A 26,627-nucleotide genomic window follows, 5' to 3' on the forward strand; every position below is an offset into this window, starting at 1 on the left:
ACCTCATTTCATCATGCATACTCAGACCCAATCTCGGTCTCATTCTCAGCGTCAATATGGATGTGAATGAAGCGGCATGAGGCCGCAAGAAGAATGGATTTCAGTTGACTCGATCATTACATGTCATAGCCGTCCATCCTGTGCGTTGGCGAAAAGAAGTCTGCATAGAAGAGAAGGTAATATGTCTGTTTATCAAGTACAAATCGCCTCTCTCTACTTTCCCATGTGTTTTTGATCGTAATATCCAGTCCGTCATCCCTCTCATCCTCCAGACCAGATTTACTCTCAACATCCCAATGAACCCTATCAACCCTGCACAAACTGATGAATAGCTTAAGCGGTGTCGACGGTCTTTCCGGCGGTACCTCGCTGTGTGGATGGAATTCATCAATATCAGTAAACGAACGATGTAGTGAACAGTCGTGGGAGTTGGGTCACTCACGAGAAGACCAGTTCTTCTGGCAGCGATAAGACCAGCCTTTTGACCCGAAGGAGCATCTCGGGCCATTGTAGAAGCGTGACCAATGTGTTGATGGTTACCACCACCGTGAGGGTGATCGACGGGGTTCATAGCCACACCTCGGGTTCTGGGCCACGAGTTTCTCTTGGCTCTCATGGCGTGGTGTTTTCTACCGGCCTTGAGGAACGGCTTGTCGATTCTTCCTCCTCCAGCAATGATACCGACGGTGGCTCTGCATCGGGAAGAGATGGTCTTCTTGGCACCCGAAGGTAATCTGATTCGGGTGACACCGGTCTCAGAGTGTCCGATGACGGTGGCGTAGTTTCCGGAAGTTCTGGCTAAGGCTCCTCGGTCTCCGATCTTCTCCTCGACGTTGGAGATGATGGTTCCTTCGGGACATTGGGCGATGGGGAGAACGTTTCCGACGTTCAGGGTAGCCTTCTTACCGGCGTAGATGAAAGATCCAGTGGAGATACCCTCGGTAGCGAGGAAAGTTTCCTTTCGGAGCTTGTATCTGTATGGGTCTCGGAAGACGACGGTGGCGAGGGGAGCACCTCTGGGAGTGAGAAGAAAAGCGCAATGTATCAGCCTCCGTTCCCAAGATCATCCAGTGATCCAATCTCAGAGCATGGCGCTTCCAATCATGTCTTCCCTCGAGACTGAATCATTCCAAAACCTTTTCTGCAATTCCATCCGTGCATATGTTCATATGCGACGCTTCTCCTGTCATCGCTCCTCCTCAAACACCATCCTTCGACCCTCAAGCTGCTGTACCCTCCCTCCCATCCACCCGCACAGCTAGATGCCCAAAGTATGCGAATCCAACTCACCGACCAGCATCGTGGATGATCTCCCTAACCACACCTCGGATGTACCCGTTCTTCTCGGCGAAATCGAGGTTTCTCAATCGAGCCGGGTTCTTGTTGTGGTGAGTGTGGGACTTGAAGATACCCCCGGATTTTCTTTGAGCTCGGATGACTCGCTACGTAGATCACAACAAATAGATGTCAGATTGGTGCTTCTCAACGATCGTCCTCCTTCTCCCGTTCATCCGGCCATTCGTCCCTCCCTTCATCTCCAAGCATATCCCCCAGCCTGCTTATTCCTTGCTAACGATCTCATCCCTCATCCATCATCCAACATCATCTCCTTGATCCTCTCGTTCTTCCGAATACTATCACGTCTGCTCCCGATCGGATCGACGATTGAAAGGACTTACACCCATTTTCTACACGCAACGAAGTATCAGCAGCAATCGAAGAGATGGAGCAGGATGAAGGAGGTGAGTGAGTGAGTGAGACTTACGACTAATTTTGATGGTCGGTTAAGACTTGATGGATGGAGGAGAGACCGTAAGTAGTGGAATTGAAGGTTTTGATGGAAATCACGCTGATGCCAGCTACAATGCTACAATGCTACGCTACAATGGGTGAATCCCACTACGCTAGACCCTGTATCTCAGAACAGCGTATGGTGAAAAGGGAAATACAGCAGTGCCACACTCGGGTATATAAGACATATCTTCCATTATGCACAGTGTCGGTGATTGCGCTTAACACCGAATCTCACGAATTAAAGCGTTTTATCTGTTCACTTGCAATACAGATCGATGCATCTGCATCTGAATTTGAATACGCTTGCTCAGTCGGACATAACCACATCATGGAGTGACCGCATGACCAGCGCTTGACGTTACTCGTCATGCGATATCCTAACAACCGCACGATATAATTTACGTCAATACATGCCTGAAGAGACGAACCCATCTCCGCGTTCAAAGTAGCTAATGTGCAGGCATACGACATGTGCCTTTTTGCCCAATATCAAATGTCGAAATGTCGAAAAAGATAAGATGAGATCATTGGTTCATTCATATGATACAAGATATCATGGTCTACCTGCTCTCTTCTTTGTCCACCCTCACCTACAAATTAAGGACAGGTACCACGATCGAAAATCACGATCCACACGCAGTATCACGTATGATGACATGACACACATCCTCACTTTCCACCTCCAATCTTCTTACCGAATCCCAAATTCAACCTGATCTTCTTTCCCATATCCTTCACTGGTGTCGATGTCGATGTCGATGTCGACGTCGAAGTGGTCGACGATGTGCCGGTGTTTTTGGCACTCTTGCCACCAACAACACTGTCTGTAGGCGATTTATCTTCCTCTTTTGTCTCTTTCGACAGTGATTGTGATTGCGACTTCGACTTTGAGCCGGCCGCTGCACCAACTAACAATCCAGCAAACCCCTCTTCTTCCTCTTCTTCTCTTTGTCTCTTAGCTCGCATACGCATAGCTACATCTCCTAAATCCTCTTCTAGTTCTTCTGTAGCTTTTATATCTTTTCCCTTCTCCTCATCTTTGTCTCGCTTGATCTCATCTCCCACTGACTGCGTTTGTGTTTTACCGTATGGTGAGGATTTTGACGCTGAAGCTGAGGCAGATGCGGACGCAGGTCCAGAAGAAGAATCTGAATCGGATCCATCATCGTAATCCAACCCCAAGGCTGCTCCAGTACTGCTTCCACCAGGATTACTGCCTTCGGCCTGCGTCGGTGTCGGTGTCGTCGACGATGAAGATGCCGTTGTTTGATTCTGATTCTGATTTTGAGCTTGAGTCGAATTGGAACCCGGTTGTCTCGCTCCTGCTGGCCGTTTCTTCGGTCCGCCACCATGAGTGAACATCCTCTTCCTCTTGGAGGGCACGGGTAGTTGCACTTTCGTCGAATCACTGCTTGACGCCGCCTCTTCATCGTCCGATGCATTGAAGTAATCTTCCTCTTCAGCATTCCGATCCGCATGAGCCTTCGAGGATTCAGCTTCGTTATTAGACAATTGAGCCACGGGTGGCGGAGGTTCGTTATTTATTTCCCATCTATTGCGTAGGCCGGCTATGTATTTCTTCAGGAATGCTCGAGAAGCCAGTTTATCGATTCGTTCGCGATATGAGTCGAAGAGGTGATTTATGATCAACTTAAGATTATCCTGGTAACATCATCCATCGCATTTCGTCAGCTCAGATTCAGAAGAACAAGACTATGCTCTACACTTGTCACGTCGTTTGCACTCACCCGTCGAATCAGTTCCAAAACGTCCATACAAGCAGAACTCATCATATTGTCTCTCACACTCTCCTCCTCCAACAGTTCAAGCAGAGGCAAGAAGAGGTCATTCTTGACGTAATATCGGTGCATGAAATGGTTGGGCGTCTTAAGGCAAGCTCGAATATACCGCAAGGCCGCTATGATTCTAGAAGTCAGCTACGCCCAGATTCATACCGTGTTGCATAGCTAGCAGTCGTGGGTAGGGAGATATCACTCACCATGGCGTAAAGGTTTATCTTTCACGTATAACAAACCAACCACCTTCTTCGAAATAGGATTCGACAGTACAAAGTAGGACGCCTTGTGTGCGTGACTTAGCACACAGAAGGACAGTAATTCGACCAGGTGCTGTAGGAGTGTGATGTGTTCTCGGGCCAATTTGAATTGGGGATCTACGATGCAGTGCGGATTGCCATATTAGCTCAGACACGAAATGATAATTGGAATACACGGAAGGAGATTCAGAGTGAATACTGACTTTTGGCCAATTCTGACTTGACATCCGGCGCATCTAGCAAAGGCTTGAATAGGACATTCGTGCAATTCTCGTAGAAATACGTGCTGAACGATTCCGACAAGGGTCCTTCTTTGGTGCGCGCCACGAACGCCTGAACATCATCCCACATCCCACAGTCAGCGGAGTTCCAAGCGGGTACGAGTCGTCATGAAAGAAGCGAGATTCTTACCTCGTTCTCTGGAGGAGTTTCCAGCAAGGTCCGCAATGTGTCAGACATCTGAGACATCAAACCCAAATTCTTCGTCGAATGCAATAAATTGATTATCTCTAGTACCAATGTCCGTCTCTTCGCTTCCTCTTCCTTGAAGACATGCAGTCTGACCACATTGGCATCATGCTCCACTGCTAACGTCATGATCTCCGCACCCGCATGAAGAAGGGTCGCTTCCGTCCTTCTAAATGCCCATTCACACACGAACAACAGACCCCTTTCCACCAGATTACGATATAGCGTTAATCTTCCTTGCAACTGGACTCCTTTGCCCATGATCATCAGCTGATGTAAGAACATCACTACATCGCGCTTCCTCTCGTCTAGTGGTTCGGTCTTGGACGTTTCGGGATCGGCAGGCGGTTCGTGGAATCCGTTGAATAGATGATGTAAGAATATGTCGTTTTGCTGAATGTAATTTATGATGTCAACCTGGTTGAAGAAGACGAAACCGTTCAATATGTTGAATGTTGGATCGTCCAGCACGCGGGCAAGGACCACATCTTTCAGATATAGAAGACGATATGTTTGATGTATTTTGTTACGTATATTGTCATCCTTGATCTCGACTACTTGACGGAATCGAGCTGTATCTTGGAAATATTGACGATATGATGCTTTCAGTCCCGGAAATTCAGGATCATCTGTACGAAGACATCATCAGCTTATCCTGCCAGCTCGTCACTGAGAGTTTGCGACTCACACTCCAGCATTCCCATTACTCCCATAAACACATCGTCCTGCAATATGTACTCAAACACGCCATTGTCGTTGAACAGTACTGTGAAAGAAGTCAGCTACGTCACGTTGCGCAGCAAAATTATCAGCTCACTTATGGTCTGCATCAGCGAACAAAGGGCATGTAGATCATCCAGACTCTCCAGATCCTCCGCTTGATCCAGTACCGCTATCAGGTGCTTGATGTAATCCTACATTTGGGGTCAGATACGGTGCGTGCCTCTTTCGCTATTTCATGACTCACTTCATTCAGTATGTGCTCCACTGCTTTTTCTCTTCCGACAGGTGACTTCGCTTGCATCCTGATGAACATCTCTTGCTCCCTACGACACCCCCAGTGAGTCAGTCTTGGGATCTCCTCCCAAAAAGATGAGGCAGATGGGGGCTCACCGAATATTCGCCAAAGTCGGTGTCTGCCAGGGTATCCTAGACTCCGAAACTTGCATAGCTAATGCTCCTGGACCGATCACCGGCGAGTTGTTTGTGGGCGAGGAAGAAGAAGGTATCTGAGTCGTTTCCGTTTCGGCTTCGGCTGTACGTGCAGGAGGAATGACGTAATCAGCTGGAGCATACTTCCTCTTCCCGACGTCGTATAATTCGATGCGTCTTGTCTGAACATTGACTTGATTGGTGGTGAATGGAGGAAAGGGTCATTGAACTTACAAGTCATGCTTAGGAGATGGCGTTGGACTTCACAGATGAATTGCCAGATATCTTCGCATCCCTCTGGATCTTGAAACGACAATGCCATGTCTAAGCCTGTTGCAGGCTCAGTCCACACGATTAACGTGTCTGCATCCATATGCTCAGTCATACTGGTCTGTTTTCGCTGAATCTCGAATTTAAAGCTCACCCTGTTGTTTGCCATATATATCCTCCTTTTCCACCCTCGCGCTCAACAACAACTCCTCTTTTAAGAATCCTCCTGGTGCTTCGGCTTTTTCACCTTCCGACGAAAAGTCTTCCCTCTCCACAATGATCAAAGCTATATCCTGCGTATCATCATATATGCCTTTACAGAACCCCGTCCCTCGATCATGCCATGACGTATCTTGGAGTTCGTACACCTGTCCATTCAATACATCAGTCAGCATTTGACAACCATCGACAGTCGAACGCCATGGGCGCAGAGCCCCGCCGCCTTTGGTATTCATCCATGACTCTGGGTCAAGGTGAAGGGGGCTCACCTTGACGCGTTTCCCGTCTAGGTTGACATCCATATCATTCCCCAGATCATCCAAATCTCCATTTCCATCATCGACTATCTCTATCCCTATTCCTGCATCCTCTCCTCCTTCGTCGTGCTGTCGCTCTTCGTCCATATCTATATCATCGCGATCCATCACCTCGGCACCAATGTCCTCGCTGTTACTCGCATCAGGTCTTGATAGACTCGACGAAGAAGGTGTATCCCCTGGATCTAATTCGGCTTCGACCATATCGGAGTCGTCCCTCGCGAGAGCCGATGTTGCAGCTTGCCTCGAAGCCGATGTCGAAGATTCAGCTTTTACTTCTACTTCTTGGAGTTCATCCGCTCTACTTGAGAGAAGGTTGGTGATTGACTCTGTAGCGTGTAAGGCTGCCATCCAATCCCCGTAAGTCGGGGGTCGCGAGACTGATGATCGCGCGACTTGTTGTCTGGTCTATTTGCTGTTCCTCGGGCGGCGACGTTGCGTACAGCCTTGACTTGATGTGTTCGGCCTTCGCACAAGATGTTGGTCGCGATATGGAGCGGCAGTCGTACGATATCTGTCCTCGCTCTCGTTCTGCTGCTTGCTGTTCAATGAGCTGTCATCAAGAAGAGTGGGTCTGATGTCAATTGTCGGTGATGTCGAGATGACAATGACGGTCAGGGACAACTTAGCTTGGAATACACACATATATACAAATGACCACGTGTATTTGATGCCGCTATCGGTCGCGCGTAGAAATGTGCATATGCATGCATTCACTGATAAATTAGATTGGGATTTGGATGATGACCTCGTGCACTTCAGTCATTGAACATCTACGTTTTACTCTGCGATACCTAGGACATCGGACGATCCCTCTACAGCTCAGCGTCATTCCCACACCCACGCCCCAGTAACCACCCACAGCGTCACTGGTCTCGGTCCCAGCCAGCAAGAGGGCGACATCGCTTGTGCCTTTTTCTCCAGCGCTCTTCCTTTCACCTTGATCCTCCGACATCCTCTCGTCAGCACTTGAGCCCAATGTCGATTTCAGCCCAAAAACGACGCTCCTCTTCAAGCTCACTCGACGATCATCATCGACATAACCACAAGCGAAAGAAAGCTTCCCCCCAGCCATTTAGTGACGATAAATCAAGTAGAATCACACGTCCGATACCGGAAGAATCTACTTTAGACACATTCAAGAACGTTGTGATGGGTGTCATTGGCAGAATCAATCCTTTCGCAGATGCCAAGGATCAGAGTCAGTCGGGTGCGTGTTGACACCTCTCTTGACCAATTTACTCCGGCTGTCAAGCTCTCTGAGGCTAACGAATAACGAATGATAGGTCAAGCCCGTCACCCTCAACAACCAGCTCAATCTGCATCCCGCCCCGCAGGTTCGAAACGTATAGCAGATACTTCTACATCTGCCGGTGGCGCCGTCACCCCGGCCGACGACCAGCTAGACGATGTACAAAAATTCCTCCTATCGAAGTCGGGGTCATCCTTGCAGATGTTAGCGGAAGCGGACTCAGCCAAGTACAAAGAAGAGTATGAGCCTATCGCACCCAAAGGAAGTGAAGAAGGCTCGGAAGAGCATCCACTCGACTTCACGGAAGATGACGGCGTGAAGATGGCCCAAATCCACGAACCCAACGGGTCTATCTCTGGTCGAACAGATGGGCTGCTAGCAAGCAGTGAAGCAGGTCCTAGCCATAAGCCCTTGATCAACAGCATAGACGATCGCTTATTCCAAGAGCGTTTTTCGGTCAACGCGGAAAACACCAATTCCCTGTTCGAGAGCGGTCAGCCTCCTACATCACAATTGTCGCTTTCAGAGGAGACAAAGCAGAATTCTAAAGGAGCTTCCTTCCGGCCAAAATCGCCCACAAAACCTTCCAACTCACATAATCAGCTTACGCAGCCTCAGCCTGGATACGACTTCAGACTGGCTGATGGCTCACCGTACCATCATATACCAGCCTCACACCCAGCCTTGAGAAGGCCACATCGACCCGAAGTCAGCATCACACCTCCTCGCAAAGCTAAGAAGGGCTGGGAGGCGGACAAGCGAAGCACATCGTCCTCAGAATCCTCTTCTTCCCGCGAGAGTAGTGAGAACAGGAGTCAACGCAGGAAAAACAGAAGCAATATGCGCTCACCTAAGAAGAGCAAGGAGATCGGAGAATCGATGGTCCGAAGGATCTGCAAGCAGATGGCAGCTCAAGAGGAAGCACAGGGCAAGGAGCAGAATAGCAGGGCCATCCTGAGGGTCCAAAACCTCTTCTCAGGCAAAGGTGCTGGCATAGGCAATCAAATTGAAAAGGCTCATATGGCTATCAGTGAGTCCATCCTGCATGTGTTCCGGCTCCATTGGGTGGCGCTTAGATGAGATGTATGGCAGGTCATATTGGTATTAATGCCGACAAGCAATTCTTACAATCGATGTTGTTGGCCAACAGGAGAGTGACATTGGAAGAACGAACACAACCTAAAGCGAATGTAAGTTCCCCTTGTTGCTGCGAAATCCAGGTGATACGGATGATTGATATTGATTGCCCGGAGAACAGACATTCGATGTAAACGGCAAACGCGCTACGGGTAAACAAGCCCGCGAAAGAGCTGATGAACAGGCCAAGTGAGTCTGCATCTTGCATCAGATTTTCTATTGCGTGCCAAGGATTGCTGACTTGAGGTGAATGTGATTTTAGGATTTTCAACGTCAAATCAGTCTTAAAGAGTCTGGAGGAACTTGATGCGGAGCAAAAGAAGAAAGATGCCGAGATAGAAGCGTCACTCCGGCCTAAAGCACCTACTAAATTCTCTGAAGACCGAGAACGACAGGTGAGCATGCCTTTTATTTCCCAGACTCCTTGGTAGCCTGCTAATACCATATCTTTCAATCAGATTGTGGCCTATCTGAAAGACCCTGCCTTCAAAGCTCGAGTTGCGTTGGCCCAATGCGAAGCGTCATCTATACGGCGACTCAAGGATGGTACTTGGCTCGACGACGAGATAATGAACTTCTACGGAGCATTGATGGTCGAAAGAGCCAAATCGACCAGTAGGAAGGTACATTTCTTCAATTCGTTTTTCTATCAACGAGTCGGCGAGACAGGTTACAGTGCTGTTAAGCGATGGACCAAGAAAGTGAGTCGATGCTTGCTTCTTCTGCCGTGTCTAGGCGGGTGAACGAGTCTAAGCTGATGAGTGACGATCGGTTCAGGTTGATATTTTCTCGATGAACACCGTGATCTTCCCGATCAATATCGGCAATATGCATTGGACTGCATGCGCGATAAACTTCGATCAAAAGCGAATAGAGTATTACGATTCAATGGGTGATGGAGGACGTCATCGAGACGATGTGTTTGAGGTGAGTCCGCTGCACCTTTTGTCAATGCCAGTCAATACTGACTGACAGTAAATGCCAATCGTTGCAGCTGGTCAGGAGTTACCTGGATGACGAGCATAAAGAACGGAAAGGAAAACCGTTCAACTTTAACGGGTGGTCTGACGAGTTCAACAAGGTAAGTCTAGTCATCTTGTTATTCCAGAAACGCGGAAGGAATGGAATGGTTATTGTGTTCAAGATGCTAGAAGCATCACTGATACGTATTTGTTTGTTTATTTGTTCATTTTGGAAAATAGAATTCTCCTCAACAGAACAACGGATCAGATTGCGGAGTCTTCTCATGTCAGACCCTTGAGATGATTTCTCGAGGGCGGGATCTGAAGAAGGATGGTTTCGAATTTAAGGCGGAACATATGCCGTACTTCAGACGGTTGATGATTTGGGAGATCGCGCATGGGAAATTGGAAGAGAGGAGTTGGGGGAATCCAAAATTTTAGGTTGGGTCTTGATTCAAGACGCTTTTGGCTCGAGAGGGATAAGAGAATTTCTTCTGAGGATCACCAAACCTCGATAGTAGTGCTCAAAGGTGTCAAGACATTCAAGATTTATCAAATCAATTGAAAGACGGCTTTAGTATCAGTTTCTTGGGATGACTCTGGGGATAAGCGGGAAAGGGGTTTTAATGAAGCAACACAATGTATTCAAGTCGATATTCGCAAGTCTAATTTTGTTATGTGTATATTCATTGTATATTTGTATGACTTTCTGACTTTCCATCTATCTGTACTTGTATTGAAACAATGTTATATAGTCTAGATTGTGTATAGATTCGCGATATCGCACTTAACGATATGAACGATATATCTTCTTCTGCAATCTTTGTTCTTTGTTCTTCCCGTATAAATAATCGACCGCGGGCTCTCACTTGAGGAGGATATCCTTTTTCAACGCCCCAGTCTGACCTGACAACCTTACTTGGTCTCTTTCACAGTGATCTTTCCCTATCTCACGACGCGCCCCGAAGTGGAAGTGGAAGATGGCCCAAATCTAGTCTGAGTCTGAGCATGATTAGGAGCATGTAACCAGCTCATGAGCTGCTGCGTGAAAACCCCTGTGACCGCTAATATTACCCAACTCGGTATACCGTTTGTGAGTTGGGATATTTTGTCTTGGGCTGTGATGTAATATTCGATGAGGTATGATCTAAATCGACACAAGTTGCGGAAAGTGATGGTCAGCTAAGTGCTGAGTGGGCTGGAATCGAATCAGGAGATTTCGTTAAACGGAATCAATCATTGTTGCTTGAGAGGAAAGGATGATAGGACAGGATATGACATGATATGATAGGATAAGATATGATAAGATAGATCGTACTTTGAGATCGTACTTTGATCTGAATTTGGATGATACTCACCTATCTCCGTCGGGCGACCACCTGCTATTCCACGGTACGACGACTTCATACATCTTGCCTTTGATGACCTGATACAGACTTTCTGGTTCTTTGCCTAATGATTGAATAGGGATGAAACGGAGTTTAAGTCCCGACTCGGAAATGATGACTAAGTAGGGCGGTCTGACGCATTTAGGGCAGAGATCAGCGAGTGCCGATTGCTCCACAACATCAAGATATCGACTTGGAACAAGTAGATACTCAGACTCACCTCATCAACAACCACCTCGTACAAGTCTTCCAAGCAGTAATATAATCCACTCTTGCGAATCTATAATTCCCCGACTCCGGATCTTGTTTGACTAGGTCAGAGGCGTTTTTGTGATATTCCATGATTGTTTCGGTTGCTGGATCCGTCAATCTACCGTGCCTACGAAATGAGATCAAAGTGGAATTATACACAAGTAAGCTTTGTTGGTCATGTCCGCGAGTGTCCAATCAGGATTTCCTAAAGATAAAGAAGATCCACTCACACAAGTACGACCCAGACTTCGTTCTCCAATCCACCGCCCAGAGAATGTTCGACGAGATCAACATAGTTGTCATCGGTTATTCGCTCGATCCCGTCCTCAGCATCGCGTTTAGCGAATGAGATAGGGTCCGCGCCTTTGATGGCTACTTTCAAGAGATGCTTGATGGTACCGCCCAGTCCCTCTGGCTTGCTCGCGCTGCAGAAGGTCAAGTCGATGATGATCAGCGGTCATGCCTTCGCGAGAATCGTACTCATTGGCGGGTAGACCATCATGAGCTAACGAGGCTAGTGACATGATGCGCGCGCGACACAGAGACAGAGCGTCGTTTTCGTTTGGAAGAGGTTGAGCACAATCTGCTTCGTGCGTCCTTGACAATCATTCTCTTCCTCGACGGAACAAACAAGGACCGAAGGCACGGCTGAAAGTAAGTGTACAACGTACCTATCATCGGCATCGACCACGTTCGACTCGGCCGCGGCATCGGTAGCTGATACGAGTCCACCAAGGATGAAAAAGGTAAACAGAGATAGGAACAAGAGATTAGATCGCCAAGAAGTGGATCTCATCGTGGATCACTATCTTATCCGTAACGAAAACGCTCGGCCGAAGTAAGGTGATCCGGCAAGCAAGGGTTACCGAGAGTTCCTGTAGGAGATGAGTGTTGTGTACGTGAGCAGCGTAAGCTGAATGATGTTCAAGGATGATGATGAAAGCTGTGTTTGAGGTATTTGTTTTAGCTCAAAGGAAAGTTGAGCGGACATGTCCTATCTATCCTCAATCCACGCGTGATCACTCAATCTCGCATCATCTTTTCCCTTTTGTTCCTGAGCACAGGTCCCTTTGATGTTTTCGATACTTGTGCCGAACTCGGCATGATTGTCATTGACAAAATCGCTCAGGACTGATCTTATGCATGTTCTGTTGGGACGAAAGCGGATAACGAGGTATTTTACAGCGAGGAATGTCCTATCACAAACCTCCGTACTCCCGGGCCCCGGACTTACTTTGGCTGGCACCAGGTCATCTGATCAAAGATCTTGATCTTTGATTCTGAAGGTGCCTTCTTGATTCCTTGATTCGGACGGCAACGCTTAAAGCTCATTAGCGTATCGCATGACGTATGTCTGTGAGTACCCACACAGATCGGTCAATACCGATGTAAATATTATCGTTTTATCGAAGAGCTCGCATCGTCCGAGAGTTGTTCAGGTCAGACGGTAAAACGGACATAAGAGGATGGAATAACGTACAGCCTGTAAAATACCTCAGGAAAGACCAAATGCATCTAAGCTGTGCCAAGAATAGCCAAGATGAGATATCTAGGGTTTTGTAGGGTCCAAGGTGGGGCTGTTGAATCATGCATTTCATAACCGATCTCGGCGGACAGAACAAGCAAGGGTAGGGTTTCGTTAATTCCCGAAAACAGATATATAAAACATAACACAGACACACTAATTGCCACCATCAACCAACTTCAAACTTGTAACTTCGATTCAACCTCAACGATCGAAACCACTTGACGACAACTTCATACATCCATACATCATCTCATCTTTTATAACACTCAATACATACCTTCCACAACAACACAATGTCAGCACCCGCCCCAGGATACAAGCAATCCCTCGACGGTACGACCGTAGGCAACGGGAACGGTAAGGCGCCTTCTCACGAGGAAGACCTTCACCGATACGTTACCGATGATCAACCTAGACAACCTAAGATGTCTGCTGCTGCTGCCTCAGGCGCTCCCAAAGAAGGTGGTCTCTTGGTGAGTGCTTCTTCCTGCTCTCATCATGGTTCCATCAAATCCATGCATGGCCACTGAGTCCCATCGATACGTGAAACATCACTTGTTATTTGTTGTCTGATAATGCGATCGAGAAGCGCAGGAGGGCAAAGCTGATCATGCCTCCATTTCCCTCTACAGACCGTTCAACCTCTCAAGAAGAATGAGTAAGTCTGCGACTACCACTGCGTCACTCACATGCATAACACCGACGTCTCTGTTCGCAGGATGCAACCCTCTTATGCTCAAGATCTCGGTACCACCTCGATTCAAGTGAGTTTCCTAGATCACATCACTCCAGATCCCACATACCTAGCACTCATGCATACATACGACCACAATGGGTCGTGCCAAATGCACCAGCTGATCCCCTTGTGCTTGCTCGCCCTCAGCACGGTTTCTACGGATCCATGATGAACGGTCTCGGTTCATGCATCGGTAACATCGGTATGATCCCATGTTGTCCATTCCCCAACCCTTTCAAGAACATCGATCAGGGTTCGGTTGGTCTGATCAGTCGATTTGGTCAATTCTACAAGGTGAGTATTTTGGTTATGCGATCCTTGATACAAGCTGACGCCCCGAAATGTGTCCAGTCCGTCGATCCTGGTCTTGTCAAAGTCAACGTTTGTACCGAGTCCGTCAGAGTAGTCGGTAAGTACCCTCTGTTTTGCCCGCTTACCATCCATGGCTTACCCGATTCGCTTGACAGATGTCAAGATCCAACTTACATCCGTACCGAGACAAACCGTCCAGACTAAGGATAACGTCTCCGTTGATGTTGACAGTGTCATCTGTTGGCATGGTGAGCTCCTTTCTTCTGCTTCAGTATATATACGTAACGCTGATCGTATCCGATGCTTCGTAGTAATCTCCCCTTACAGAGCTGCTTTCGGTATCAACGATGTCCGAACCGCTCTTGTCGAGCGAGCCCAGACCACTTTGCGACAAGTCGTTGGTGGCCGAGTCCTTCAGAGTGTCATTTCCGACAGAGAAGGTCTCGCCTGTGAAGTTGCCGAGATCATTGAAGCCACAGCCGAGAAGTGGGGTGTCGCGATCGAGTCGATCTTACTAAAGGATATCAACTTCTCGATCGAGCTCCAACAATCCTTATCTTCCGCTGCTACACAGAAGCGAATTGGTGAAAGTAAGGTTATCGCTGCTCGAGCCGAAGTTGATGCTGCCAAATTGATGAGACAAGGTGAGTCTGACTTTGACCTCATGAATCATGACCCCTGACCTATGGCATTCGAGTTTACGACAAACTACTGATCAATCGGATTTCAATTACACTTAGCCGCCGATATCCTTGCTTCTCCCGCTGCTATGCAAATCAGACAACTTGAGGCTCTTCAAAACATGGCTAGATCATCTGGTTCCAAGGTTGTCTTTGGTATGTCCTTTCCAGTCCGGGTCAACCCTTCTTTCTCTTCTCACTTAATCCGGAAAGCCCGCTGATCATCGTGTTGCATCACGCAGTACCTATGAACCTCGGTGGTATGGGTTCCGCAGGAATGAACGGAGACGTAGCCAACCAAATCGCCGCTTCGGCTCACGACGATCACCACAACGCCGAAGCTGGTCCTGGGCCAGCCACGAACGCCGGGCTGATCAGCTCCATGGCCAATGTCTAAGTGGATCCGGTCTCGATGACGTGACTCGATAGAGAGAAAAGGCATCTCGATTTGGTTTCATGTGCAATGGTCTGAAGTTGTGTCTTCTGAATGTAGCTTAATGGTCTTTGTCTGATTTATAATTTACCTTTTTACTTTTTACTTGAATAATTGTGAACCTAAACAAATAATGCTAGTTGAGAAGTCGATTGTCGAATGTCGAATGTACAAATATAATAACTCTCTCGGTGTCCTTTGCAAATCGCAGTATGCAGCGATAGTAATACCCGAGAATGCAAAATCGAAAATTCATCGTCCATCCCGAGCATCTCCATCTTATTGCTTGTCTTTGACCACTTGGGCCTAGACACTTGACGTGAGGCATGAGACATGAAACATGGAGATACATTGAAGAACTTGATGAGTATATACTCGTAATTCCCTACCTGTCAAATCACTCGACATCATCTACCAAAGCTTATTCAAGAAAGAGCTTCCGCATCTACTTTTATTCCAATGAATTATTGACCACGCTCCGACCTCTTGAACATATCTTTATGACATCGACATCCCTCCTCACACCATTGATGTCCATCTTCATCTTCATCTTCATCTTCACCTTCTTTATCATCGTCATGTTCATCGTCATGTTCATCGTCATGTTCATCGTCATGTTCATCGTCATCTTCTTTTGTCTTGTCTTCTTCGCCCACTGCCTTTGCCGAATTATCGCTTTGATTCCCTTCTGCATCATCATCATCATCATCATCCTCACCTCCATCACCACCATCTTCAGTCGTATTCGTCATCTTCGGGGATACTCTTGCACTCGCACTCGCACTGGCGCTCGACCTGTCTTTGGAAAGCTCAATCTGCAATTTAGCCCATTCTTTAGGTAATAATCTATGTTTTCTCTTTTTCTTGACGGGGTTCTTGCCTTCGTCCTCGGCTTTTTCCCGGTTGCGCTTCTTGGTATCGTTTGACTTTTCAGTCAACTCTCGATTCCTCTTACTACACGAAACCATACCAATCTTGGTTCAGCATATTCATTTCTCAAAACAAATATGAGAAGCTGATACGATCGATCTGAAGGTCAAAAATGAAAGGGAAAATTTCAGTCCACTTACAGGTATTGTTGATGCTCATATGGCCCGCCGTGCGAGCGATAAGCTAGTGCCTCGACTGCTGTTCTCCAGAATCTACAAAGTAAAGCAATGGTCAGTGTCCTGACCCTTGGTTGATGCTAGAGTACCCGTTTTTAGTCGGACTCACACTTGCTGGGGGCTGATCAATCAGAAGTCGGTCGGGCATCGGTATCAGGTCAGCAGGAAGTTGCGAAGCAGCTACAATGCAACTCTTACATACCTCCTTTTGTTCATGGGATTCGGCTGAATACGTGATCAAACCTTGATCGTCAGTTGCTGCTGTATGTGACATTCTGACGGCTTGCACGTACTACAAGGATGTGCCTCAGGCAAAGCAGTTCCGCTTCAGTCACTTTATATTCTCGCATCGCCTCCTTGCAAACACGGGGGAAATCAGTTTTTCTAACTTTCTTCGACTATCTCCGTATATCCGAGAAGAATCGGGACTTACAGATTTCCCGATGTACCCCTGATGGGCTCTTTCGACTGCCTTCTTTCTATATTCGCTTGGCCAGAAGACTGGGTCACCCCGTAGCTGCAAGCTGGCCGCCGTGAGATCCGGATAATCTTCATCGTGATCTTTCACTTCCGCGACAAGGGCTGGAGTTTGCCAGACCCCTCCTATAGTCTTACTCTTGATGTCTTTGATCTTCGCCTCCAGTCGGTCTCGGAAGGTGTCAGGTACCTTAGTCGGCATCACGATTCGGCCGTACGAAGGGGATCTGTCGCCTTCGCTGCCGCCATCTTGCGTTCTGCTTTTGTCGATCTTGAGGTAAAACTCTTCTTCCGGATGGCCCTCTTCATCTTTTTCGACAGGAGGTCGACCGTTCTTTCTGCCTCTGACACGTCCGATCACCGTACGGCGAGATACACCTACTATGATTCTTTGCCCAGGATCATGATTTCTTGTCCTGTCCCCGTCCCCGGCCGTAAGCTGTCTCAGCCTCTCATGCTCCAAGCGCTTCTTACGGATCTGCCATCGCCACCAATACTGCTCCTCCTTATACACTGTCCACTGGGCTTCCGTCCATCGCGTTCTATCACCTCGCGGTGTGTAATGATCCCTGCCTGAAGGCTTAGGGTATACCGTTTGTTTCTGCTTTGGCATTTTCCAGTCTTGCTCTACAGTGTGAGTGAATAATCGCTGGGCGTGGTTCGTTTTGGGCTTGTCCAACGATTAATAAACTCCCGAATAGTAAGTTATTTCCTTCATCGCCACAGTCTTAGCTTCTTTCTTCTCACGATTCAGCAGCTGTCAGAGTGGGAGGTTACTCACTCTGAATACTGTATCCGTCATCTGATGCCTGAAAGAACCTACACGTCCCGGCAAGCGAGACGTAGTCTCTCATCTACGAAGGACGGACAATACATCCGTCAGTTCACGATGATCGAGACAATCTGTCGAGTACTTACACTGAGACCGAGGTTGATGGTTGTGCCGAAGCACAGATCTAAGACTTCCCTAGGCAGGATGTCCAGCAACGGACAGTCGTCCCGGCCTGTCCAATCAGGTATGTCTTGCCAGAACACTTGTTTAGCTCGTAAGGGTTTTCTGACTTTCTTCTTCTTTGCTGCACTCGCTGGAGTGTGATGATCCTTCCTGTGCTCGCTTTGGTGAACGTCCGCATGCTTATGACTGGTTTCAGCGTCATCGTGATGATCATCATCAAGCGGTGAGGTATGGGTTTCGTCCGCAAAGCTGGAAGTGGTCGCTGCTGAGTCGTTGTCGTGCTGGGAGTCAAGGTCAAGTGATACTGGATCGATTACCTCGTCAGAGATGATTGATAACTCTTGTCCCCCTGGCGACTTGCGCGGAGAGCAGAGAGGGGTTGACATGTGTGAAGTTTGGATTTTGACTTTCTGCCTGGTGGTGGTCGAGCTGACGTTATGTTTGCGAGTCTTCCGGCATTGATCTCTTGATGTCGGAATTCGATTTCAGTGAAGTTCGGAAGGAGGCGAGCGATTCAAGAAGATCAAAATCGCAACAGAGGTGCTGTTCAGATACCTATGTATTGCTTGCTCGTCATGACAAGACATGAGAGCAATGATACATTTTAGTCGACTCCTGTAAGTTTGGTGAGCAAAGTTGAGTGGACCTCTCGGTTATCACCATAACGCACAGACCGACCTAGTTGACGTAACAGTGACTGAGTTGCCACGTGACTTGACTCCTTTGGGATCAGGGTATTACGATTTTACCCCGCATTCATCGATGGCGACATCGAACAAGAATTCCAAAAAAGTCAAGAAAAACAACGGTAGATTTAGGAAACATATATATACATATAGCATAACAAATGATTCAGCATGCATCGTTGTTCATCATCGTATCGCTCATCATCTCAAAAGGTACAATTGCCACCATGTCAGTCTTACCAAGAAACTTCGCTAGATTAGCGTCTACTTCCGCTGCAGGAAAGCACAAGGTAGTAGTCATTGGTGGAGGTCAGTATTCCTTACCGTTCTGTCTCCTGTCTCGGTGTTCCGAAAGTCAGCGTACATACTGAACACATTCTGACGATTCTCAATCGAATAGGTGCTGGTGGTCTTGCCGCTGCCAATCAAATCTACAATGCCTTCAAAGCTCAAGGTAAAGCCTTAGGGGATGGCGATGTAGCCATCGTCGATGTAAGCTCGCTCATGAATTACCCCTTCGGCCGATCGAGATTGCGAGCTGATTGCAAAGCATCGACTGAACCTAGGCGAACAAGAACCACGATTACCAGCCTGGATGGACGATCGTCGGATCAGGTTTGGCTGACAAGCAATCGTATCGAAAACCCCTTGACTCGCTCATCTCTCCTCATTTCGCCCACATCCCTCAAAATGCCTCGGGCTTTGAACCGGGGGCCAATCAGGTCGTTCTTGCTGATGGAAGCAAGGTGTCTTACGATTATTTGGTCGTTGCCGCTGGTATTCAAATAAGTAAGCTTACATGAATTCATCATGTCGCCAAGCTTAAGCTGACCTCAATTGCCCGCTCCTTCAGATTGGGATAATATCAAAGGTCTCAAGAATGCCATTGCCGATCCCCTCAAATCGAAAGTCTCCACTATCTACTCATACGAGACTGCCGATAAGACATGGGACTTAGTCAGAAACCATAAGGGCGAAGGAGAAGCTATCTTCACGCAGCCTTTAGGTGTAATCAAATGTGCTGGTGGTGCGTCTCTTCTTGTCCTATCCTGTCCGTCTGCAGAGGCCGATCATGCTAATACTCGCTTTTGATCCCTTAGCTCCCCAAAAAGTAGCTTACATGTCTGACTCGTTCTGGAAATCCCAAACCGAAACATCCAACAACCACTCAACCTTCATAACCGGTATGCCCTCAATGTTCGCTGTTCCCGATTACTCGAAAGCCTTAGACGCGATCAGACAGAAGAAGGGTATCGATGCGTTGTTCAACACCAACCTGGTGGAGATCAAGGCAGATGAGAAAGTAGCAGTGTTCGAGGTCGTCGCTGGAGCAGATAAGGGAAAGAAAATTGAAAAGGAATACGGAATGTTACACGCCGTACCTCAAATGGGACCCCTGGACTGGATCAAGAAATCACCGTTGGCAGATTCGGTAGGTTGGGTAGATGTGGATCAGGGTACGCTCCAACACAAGAAATACGAGAACGTCTTCTCGCTTGGTGATTCATCTTCTCTCCCTACGTCAAAGGTGAGCGAGCCGTGGTCCATCAATTCTTCCTCCATTTCCGCCATTTGCAGAAATTAAACGATAACTGATTGAACGACTTTGCTCTTTTTCGCGATCTAGACTGCTGCCGCCATCACCGGCCAAACCCCTGTCCTAACGCATAATCTCGTGACGCTTATGGAAACCGGTAAAGTCGGTGAAGCAATCTACGATGGATACACCTCGTGTCCGCTTTTCACCGGTAGAGGAGAACTGTTGCTTGCCGAGTTCAAATACGGGGCTCAACGAAAAGAGAGTTTCGCCAGATTCACCGACCAAGCTGTTCCCAACAGGTGAGTGGCTCAATCTCCCGACTCCTTCCTCAAATCACCGAGTTGCAGGTCTTCAGAAACACGTTCACTGACATTTATCGTTGCTGCAGACTCTTTTACCACCTCACCAAGGACATAATGCCCCGAGCCTACTTCTCTCGAATGCTGAAGGGTGAATGGTACGGCCCTCGAACCATCTTCCCACCTTCTTTCCTGCCTTCCTAGACCACTCGTTCTCGGTTGTCATACCTCGACTCGGCGGATTGCTGCAAGTCCAATCAATTGGTCAGATACGGATGTAAATGCACGTTTGTCTATGTGATATAGCTGAAGGGCGGTAGTATGGAAGGAAGGAAGGAAGGCGGTACAAAAAGGATACTTGTGATTATCTAATCGAAATAGAAATATAGATGCATCATCAGTGACTATCTCGCTTGGACGCTTTCCTGCTAAGAGAAGGAAGGCCAAACCAAATCCGCCAGAGTCGGACGAACGTTGCTTCATTGACCTTTGTTACTGATCGCATCTCTTCCTATCATCGGTATTCCGTCGAGGATGAAAGGATCGCCCAATGAAAGGATGTGCGATGAAGTCAGCGAGATGCGGAGTAAGGACAGGACCTGGAAGATATATAAGCTAGAGCTCGGAGCTCTGTGATCCCACTTTGCAGATCATAGACAAGACTTGACATCGTCCTTGATTCCTGATTCCTACTTGACTTACCGCACACCAGTCCAAAACAGGATTTAGATTACATACAGGATGTTGTTATATCTAGTAAGACATGGTCAAACGCAACTGTGAGTCAGTAAGCAGCTTACGCTCAGATCACAACCGCCTCTCCCTCCTTTACCTTCCTACCTGCTTCTATGACGTTGAGGAAATTGTCCTCGCTGCGCTAAAACAATGTACTGTACATCGTTCATTGTGAAGAAATCAGCAGGGGATCATACAAGGTAGACTCGATTTCCCTTTATCGGAATTAGGCGAAGAACAAGCTCAGAAGCTCGGTGATTGGCTCAAGATGGTTCCTCTTCATCAGGTTTTGTCTAGCCCCTTGAAAAGAGCTCATGATGTGAGTGACTCCTTTGAATGAAACGACGAGAATGCGTAGACAAAGCTTTGCTTCGCCTTGTCTTGCCTTGCCGTGCCCCGACCCTGACGCTGAGTTTCTACCATGATACTGATTACGCGACAAACTCATGTCTAAAATAGACCGCGAGAATCGTTTGCGCCCAACAGGCGAAAGCTAAACTCCACATCGACGAAAGGTTGACTGCGACTAGTGCGGGGCAAGCGGAGGGCAGACCGTGGGAAGAGATTAAAGATAAGTTCGATGATATGGGATGTGAGCCTGACGAAGAGTAAGTGGATCTGCACCCATCGCCCTACCTGCCTGCCATGTCGCATCGCGATGGGAATTCATCGAGACTCAAACGACTGCTTTCTCATGGGAATCGAGTATGACTCTTACTCTGACAATGATCCTGATAATCGTTCTGACGCTGACAGCGTAAATTGATCTGATCGCAGAATAGCGGAAAGATTACACTCGTGGCTGTCCAGTCTACTGACTACTCACACACCCCAAACTTCAGGTGCCGCCACTCCTATTAGCCCTTTGACTCCTACCTCAGCTTCAGCTTCAGCTTCAGCAGGACCCGCTTCTCCTGTATTGGAAAGAGCGTTAAGCTCTATCAAGGGACTTCCTCGACCCGGTATACTGCGAACCCCGTCCAAGGAGACCAATCATACCGGAGGAAAAGGTGTCGTGTTGGTAGTCACTCATCAAGAGTGTATCTCAGCCTTGCTCAAGCTACTTACTAAACCATCTATCAGTCCCACTGCCCACGGTGCTGGTGTTGACGGTGCTCAAGCCGAAACGGACACCCAAATGCAATTAGCTAAATCGCCTATCGACCTACATGTTCCCGAACAATTTGATTTTGTTCATACGGAAGATGGACGACAGATTGGGAATACCGCAGTGGCTATTGTGCGTGTTTGGTGGGAGGATTCCGGCCGTCCGGATGGTGAGGGGTTGGAAGTGAGAGGTAGACTCGAAGCGTGGGGTAGCGAGGAGCATCTCCAAGACCAATGGAGTGTCATGTCGGTCTGAGAGACCGTAGCTAGTTGCATCAATTGAAGATGATCACGAATCCGACGTATGGCTTGCAATCGCATACTTAGACATGCAGCGCTTCTTCGCAAAGAGCTAGCAGACTCAGCCTTCAACGGCAACGGCCTCTGGCCTTGCCATTGTCTTTGCATTGGCGAATGGGTGATCGCATTTGACCGATACCTTCCCTTAGTCCGTCGGTTCCTTTCGGTCGACGCCCTTCGGATCAAGCAACTCCCCGAAGGATACCGATGATGATTATCGCGAAATGTCCACGCTTTATGTGTAGCGTAATAGCGTATTTAAGAGCGTCGGGGTGCTATCTGAATTCCGAGGATGTTCTCTTCAACCCGTATCGCTCTTCGACCTACACCATATTAGAGTAGTATCTCGTTGACGTAGACGTAGACACGGAACTTCAGGCACTATGTCTTCTCCTGTGCTCAAACCCACTGTGCTGATTGTGGGCGCCGGCGAATTAGGTGCATCGACAGCTGTATCCCTCCTTCGTAGTGGGCAATACGGTAAAGTCACAATCATCGACAGAGCGGAGACTCTCCCTGCCCTCGACGCCGCTTCGTGCGATATAAACAAAGTAGTTCGATTCGATTATATAGATAAGGATTACGCGGTTTTGGCGAAGAAAGCTATAGATGAGTGGAATAAACCTGATTGGTACGGGATCTATTACCAGTGAGTATAGGCATGGCTCTGTAACACCCATACTACGACGTTTCAGTAGATCTCACTAGAACCCAAAGAGTCTTGATCCTCATGATGGAAACACGTCATATCGTTTGACTGACGGAAGGTCTGTTATTACACTTTTCTGACTGGTCAGATCCGGAGTGGTAGTGCGTGGACTACATCTAGAGGGTTACCACGGTGAAACCGGAATTCAGACATACCAGAATGTCAAAGCACAAGAACCCAAGGCTCGACTCCTCAACACCCCCGAAGAATTCACGCGCGTCCTCTCGGGAGGCAGCCCAAGTGTGAAAGTGAGAATACCAGGAAAAGAAGTTAGGGGGTATTATAATCCTAGCGGAGGGTGGGCGAACGCTACTGCTGCCGTGGAGAAACTGTACTCGTGGATCAGGGAGTTGGGAGGGGAGATCATACCCAAGGCGGAATTCCAAGATCTACTATACTCGGGCTCAAGTCCCAGTTCAAGTTCAAGCTCAAGTACTACACCAGGTGGAAAGAAAGATGTGATTGGAGTAAGAGTCAAAGATGGAAGGGAGTTCAAGGCGGATAAAGTAGTATTGGCATTGGGATCTTGGTCGGGATCGCATCCTTCTTTGAAAGGCATTATACCGGAAAACTTGGTCACGGCCACTGGGCAGACGGTGTGTGCGATTCAACTTTCGAAAGAACAGGCGGAAAGGTATAAGGATATACCTGTTAGTATGCATCACGATGGGTCGGGATATTACTCGTTCCCTGTGAGCTCGACACGACGCATCTCATCTGATCTCACCACATCCCATTTCACCTCGTTTCACTACATCCCATCCCATCTCATCTCATCGCATCGTGTCTCGTACTCTCGCTGACGATGTCCGTAGCCAAACGAACAAGGTATAGTCAAGTTCGCTCTTCATGCCGCAGGCTATGTTACGCAGGACGGCGTACCAAGGACAGCTACCGATCCGAAAGCTGTCGCATATACAAATAGTCAAGCTGTTGGTGAGTGACGAGCGTCTCATTTTCATGAACCCACTTGCAGAGAGTTATCTCAAAAGCTATACTGAAGTCAAATATCCAATTGCAAACAGGCTGGATACCTAAAGATTCATATACCAAGCTCCGTGAACAGCTGTCCATAGTCTATCCTGAGCTCGCTCAGAGTGAGTCAATCATATTTCAGACCTTCTTCACACTCTTCCCCTGACTGTGTGAGTGAAGCTGATTATTTTGGTACACTGTCAGTGCCAATCGCTTTCACACGGATGTGTTGGTACTCAGACGTAGTCGATGGGAACTGGGTGATAGACATTTCTCCAGATTATCCTTCGTTGACCATCGCTACAGGTGGAGCGGGACACGCGTTCAAGGTGAGTACCAGTACCTGGTCATGTAGAGGATATGAGTCTAATCATGGGATCCCCCTGTTCTTGTTTCGAAATATGAAATATGATGGTGCAGTTCTTACCTATCATTGGAGATCTGATCAAGTCACGAATGGAAGGTACCCTTGAACCCCATCTTCAGCGGAAATGGCGGATAACAAGGGATTCTTCTTTCGTCGATCCAGCTCGAAAAGATATGATTAGACGGCCGTTGAAGTTGCACGAGCTAGTCACGGAACAAGAGCTTCTTACTGGTTTATCGTCTTCCGATGAAGCAAAACGAGCGAGTCGACTATGATGTGTTGGCTTGATATCACCTCGATGGTCTACTATGATCGTTCTCGTCTGTTCATTCCGATTGTAGATTCTTAGAGTATTGCAACATGTAGGATTATATGCATACATTTTTCTTCTCTCCGAGATCGGAATGCCGATGCTCCACTCGTACTGCATTCAATTTTGCCTTCTCGTTGATTGAATAGCCTATATCGACCCGGCAGCTCTGAAGAGAGTGATGGCTTTATCATCGCCTGCCACTGCAAACTGTTTCCCAGCTGCGAACGTATCTGACGCTGTGGGCTGCCATGCAAAGCCCCATATTTCCGAAGTACCCGTCGAAGTTGAGACGCATGCTCGTTGTCCGACATCCCAGAGCTTGATCATACTATCTGCGCCTCTGTCAGGAGAAAGATCAACAATTAGCAGCCATCTTCAGAGGGTCATGTATCGCCGGAGGCGAAGACAGAAGATGGTCAGAACAGAATAGCCGCAATGCTATGAAATGCAAGGGATCAAGCGAAGGGGGAAGAGCAACGACAATGAAGAAGCGATAGTGCGATTTTTGTACACAAAAGATGGATAGAAGCATCAGTCTGACTCACCCACTACCCAACAACTTCCCATCGGGACTAGCGTCTACCTTCAGAACCCAACTCTGATGTCCTTGCAGCATGGCCACAGCACCTTCACCTTTCCCGCCTGATCCTGACTTAGAGCCGGCTCGCACGTCGTAGAGCACTATCAGATGGTCGTCTGATCCTGAGTATAACCACTGAAATGATCGTGCAGTCGATTAGCGACTTTTTCAATGGTACAGGCATGGACGGGTAGCCAATGAAGCACGCACTTGAGAATCAGGCGACCAAGTCACCGTCCTGACAGCTTTGTTGTGCGAAGTGTAAGTCGCGACTATGCTGGAAGACTCCACATCTAGTATTACGACTTGACCCTGTTCAGTCGCTAATGCCAATTGTCGACCATCCGGTGACTATATGAAAGTTTGATGCGTCAGTACGGTGAGACACAGAAGATCCATGAACGATCAGCCCAGAGAATGGATGGCTCACAAATTGAACGTCCATTCCGAATTTCCCTTTCCCAGTATCAACAGATTTGCCCTCCCCGCCCAAAGCCCCTCGGCGATTACTGCTTTCTTCCCCATTACCGTTCAAGTCTTCGCCGTTTGTCTCAGGAAGTATCTGGTCGATTGGTCGAATAGCCAATTTGGATGATCTGCCTGACCAAGCCCAGCATTTGCTGTCTGGGTGAATTGCCGATGTGAATGCGGGTAGCTCTGCAGTGTCGCGCGCAAGTCAGCTCAACGTCTCTTGATTAGTCAAACGGATGGCCAACAAGTGCATTTCGATCTCGAAGCCACGCGTGATGGTAGGACTCGATAGGAGGGCTCATGCTGATCACGGATCTCGGTGTGTTGATAACGAGAGAGAGACGAGGGCAACACAGCCCAGTGGATACTACTCACCTTTCTCTCCACTTCCCACTACTTCTCTACCAGTCTCAATCTTTCCGGCGACCGTACCATTCTCCACATCTACCAGAGCTACAGTCCCATCTAGGCTCGTAGCCAACGCAAATTTGCCATCGGAAGTAGTGGATAACGAGGAAATCGCAAGTGGATGAGAAGAAAGATCGTATATCGGCTGCGTGGTGATTTCGCTAGGATCCCATATTCGTAAATGACCATCTGCGGAGCCTGATATGATCTTGTTGTTCGATGTCCATTTCAATGCCCATACAGAGTCGGGCAATACTGCAGAATAATTCCTGTAATCAGCATGATTGGTCCGACGATAAAGGACAATGTTGATTCAAGGGATAATCGGAGGGACAGAGCCTACTGGGAGTGGAATCTTGTTGAAGATACGACAAAGACTGATGCGTGGGAATCAGCCATATTCCCACACATCGACCACTATGGGACTCACCATCCTGCAGTTGCCTCTATTCGTGCCTATGTTGTTTGCGAATGATACAAAGAACGAAGAAGAAGTACACAAATATCGTTTCCCTTTCCATTTCCATTTCCGCCGGTTACTCGAATTCCTCCTAGACCTACAAACGTCATCGCGCTTTGGTGTCTTGTGCTTTTGCTTTTGGCTTATCTCTATCTTCATTCTTCCTCATTTAATCACTCGCAA

General features: G+C 47.9%; 10 protein-coding genes across 10 annotated transcripts; 5 read left to right on the forward strand and 5 right to left on the reverse strand.

Annotated features, from left to right (window-relative positions):
- Window positions 1-333: 333 nt before the first annotated feature.
- Window positions 334-1,685, reverse strand: I303_100478 (60S ribosomal protein uL2; the record flags this gene model as incomplete). Its single annotated transcript, XM_018403849.1, has 4 exons — window positions 334-369; window positions 443-1,016; window positions 1,291-1,442; window positions 1,680-1,685. The coding sequence occupies 4 exons, from the start codon at window positions 1,683-1,685 to the stop codon at window positions 334-336; spliced, it is 768 nt and encodes a 255-aa protein (XP_018266503.1).
- A 778-nt stretch (window positions 1,686-2,463) lies between these two features.
- I303_100479 (uncharacterized protein) lies at window positions 2,464-6,627 on the reverse strand (the record flags this gene model as incomplete). Its single annotated transcript, XM_065968125.1, has 12 exons — window positions 2,464-3,456; window positions 3,543-3,712; window positions 3,794-3,967; window positions 4,054-4,183; window positions 4,262-4,947; window positions 5,007-5,084; window positions 5,136-5,232; window positions 5,286-5,364; window positions 5,432-5,573; window positions 5,705-5,833; window positions 5,895-6,108; window positions 6,229-6,627. The coding sequence occupies 12 exons, from the start codon at window positions 6,625-6,627 to the stop codon at window positions 2,464-2,466; spliced, it is 3,291 nt and encodes a 1,096-aa protein (XP_065824197.1).
- A 627-nt stretch (window positions 6,628-7,254) lies between these two features.
- Window positions 7,255-10,068, forward strand: I303_100480 (uncharacterized protein; the record flags this gene model as incomplete). Its single annotated transcript, XM_018403851.1, has 9 exons — window positions 7,255-7,486; window positions 7,563-8,558; window positions 8,621-8,718; window positions 8,787-8,854; window positions 8,928-9,060; window positions 9,124-9,366; window positions 9,443-9,592; window positions 9,660-9,746; window positions 9,868-10,068. The coding sequence occupies 9 exons, from the start codon at window positions 7,255-7,257 to the stop codon at window positions 10,066-10,068; spliced, it is 2,208 nt and encodes a 735-aa protein (XP_018266505.1).
- Window positions 10,069-10,572: 504 nt separating this feature from the next.
- On the reverse strand, window positions 10,573-12,063 carry I303_100481 (uncharacterized protein; the record flags this gene model as incomplete). Its single annotated transcript, XM_018403852.1, has 5 exons — window positions 10,573-10,774; window positions 10,986-11,147; window positions 11,236-11,394; window positions 11,498-11,692; window positions 11,939-12,063. 5 exons carry the CDS (start codon window positions 12,061-12,063, stop codon window positions 10,573-10,575), a joined length of 843 nt encoding a protein of 280 aa, XP_018266506.1.
- Window positions 12,064-13,088: 1,025 nt separating this feature from the next.
- I303_100482 (uncharacterized protein) lies at window positions 13,089-14,920 on the forward strand (the record flags this gene model as incomplete). Its single annotated transcript, XM_018403853.1, has 9 exons — window positions 13,089-13,268; window positions 13,428-13,453; window positions 13,514-13,559; window positions 13,679-13,825; window positions 13,883-13,940; window positions 13,999-14,091; window positions 14,155-14,487; window positions 14,584-14,679; window positions 14,766-14,920. 9 exons carry the CDS (start codon window positions 13,089-13,091, stop codon window positions 14,918-14,920), a joined length of 1,134 nt encoding a protein of 377 aa, XP_018266507.1.
- A 500-nt stretch (window positions 14,921-15,420) lies between these two features.
- On the reverse strand, window positions 15,421-17,880 carry I303_100483 (uncharacterized protein; the record flags this gene model as incomplete). Its single annotated transcript, XM_065968126.1, has 8 exons — window positions 15,421-15,910; window positions 16,027-16,098; window positions 16,265-16,287; window positions 16,356-16,418; window positions 16,496-17,166; window positions 17,231-17,251; window positions 17,321-17,393; window positions 17,458-17,880. The coding sequence occupies 8 exons, from the start codon at window positions 17,878-17,880 to the stop codon at window positions 15,421-15,423; spliced, it is 1,836 nt and encodes a 611-aa protein (XP_065824198.1).
- Window positions 17,881-18,407: 527 nt separating this feature from the next.
- Window positions 18,408-20,223, forward strand: I303_100484 (uncharacterized protein; the record flags this gene model as incomplete). The annotated part of the gene is made up of 7 exons (XM_018403855.1): window positions 18,408-18,489; window positions 18,581-18,672; window positions 18,747-18,969; window positions 19,034-19,207; window positions 19,281-19,708; window positions 19,808-20,019; window positions 20,109-20,223. 7 exons carry the CDS (start codon window positions 18,408-18,410, stop codon window positions 20,221-20,223), a joined length of 1,326 nt encoding a protein of 441 aa, XP_018266509.1.
- A 537-nt stretch (window positions 20,224-20,760) lies between these two features.
- Window positions 20,761-22,117, forward strand: I303_100485 (uncharacterized protein; the record flags this gene model as incomplete). Its single annotated transcript, XM_018403856.2, has 4 exons — window positions 20,761-20,798; window positions 20,932-21,073; window positions 21,214-21,362; window positions 21,532-22,117. The coding sequence occupies 4 exons, from the start codon at window positions 20,761-20,763 to the stop codon at window positions 22,115-22,117; spliced, it is 915 nt and encodes a 304-aa protein (XP_018266510.2).
- A 427-nt stretch (window positions 22,118-22,544) lies between these two features.
- Window positions 22,545-24,487, forward strand: I303_100486 (uncharacterized protein; the record flags this gene model as incomplete). Its single annotated transcript, XM_065968127.1, has 6 exons — window positions 22,545-22,810; window positions 22,959-23,562; window positions 23,686-23,806; window positions 23,896-23,967; window positions 24,050-24,174; window positions 24,266-24,487. 6 exons carry the CDS (start codon window positions 22,545-22,547, stop codon window positions 24,485-24,487), a joined length of 1,410 nt encoding a protein of 469 aa, XP_065824199.1.
- A 185-nt stretch (window positions 24,488-24,672) lies between these two features.
- On the reverse strand, window positions 24,673-26,417 carry I303_100487 (uncharacterized protein; the record flags this gene model as incomplete). The annotated part of the gene is made up of 7 exons (XM_018403858.1): window positions 24,673-24,865; window positions 25,071-25,240; window positions 25,316-25,456; window positions 25,536-25,762; window positions 25,952-26,239; window positions 26,328-26,361; window positions 26,415-26,417. 7 exons carry the CDS (start codon window positions 26,415-26,417, stop codon window positions 24,673-24,675), a joined length of 1,056 nt encoding a protein of 351 aa, XP_018266512.1.
- Between the last annotated feature and the right edge of the window lie 210 nt (window positions 26,418-26,627).

Source organism: Kwoniella dejecticola, chromosome 1 (genome assembly GCF_000512565.2).
Source record: "Kwoniella dejecticola CBS 10117 chromosome 1, complete sequence".
Classification (NCBI taxonomy): domain Eukaryota; kingdom Fungi; phylum Basidiomycota; class Tremellomycetes; order Tremellales; family Cryptococcaceae; genus Kwoniella; species Kwoniella dejecticola.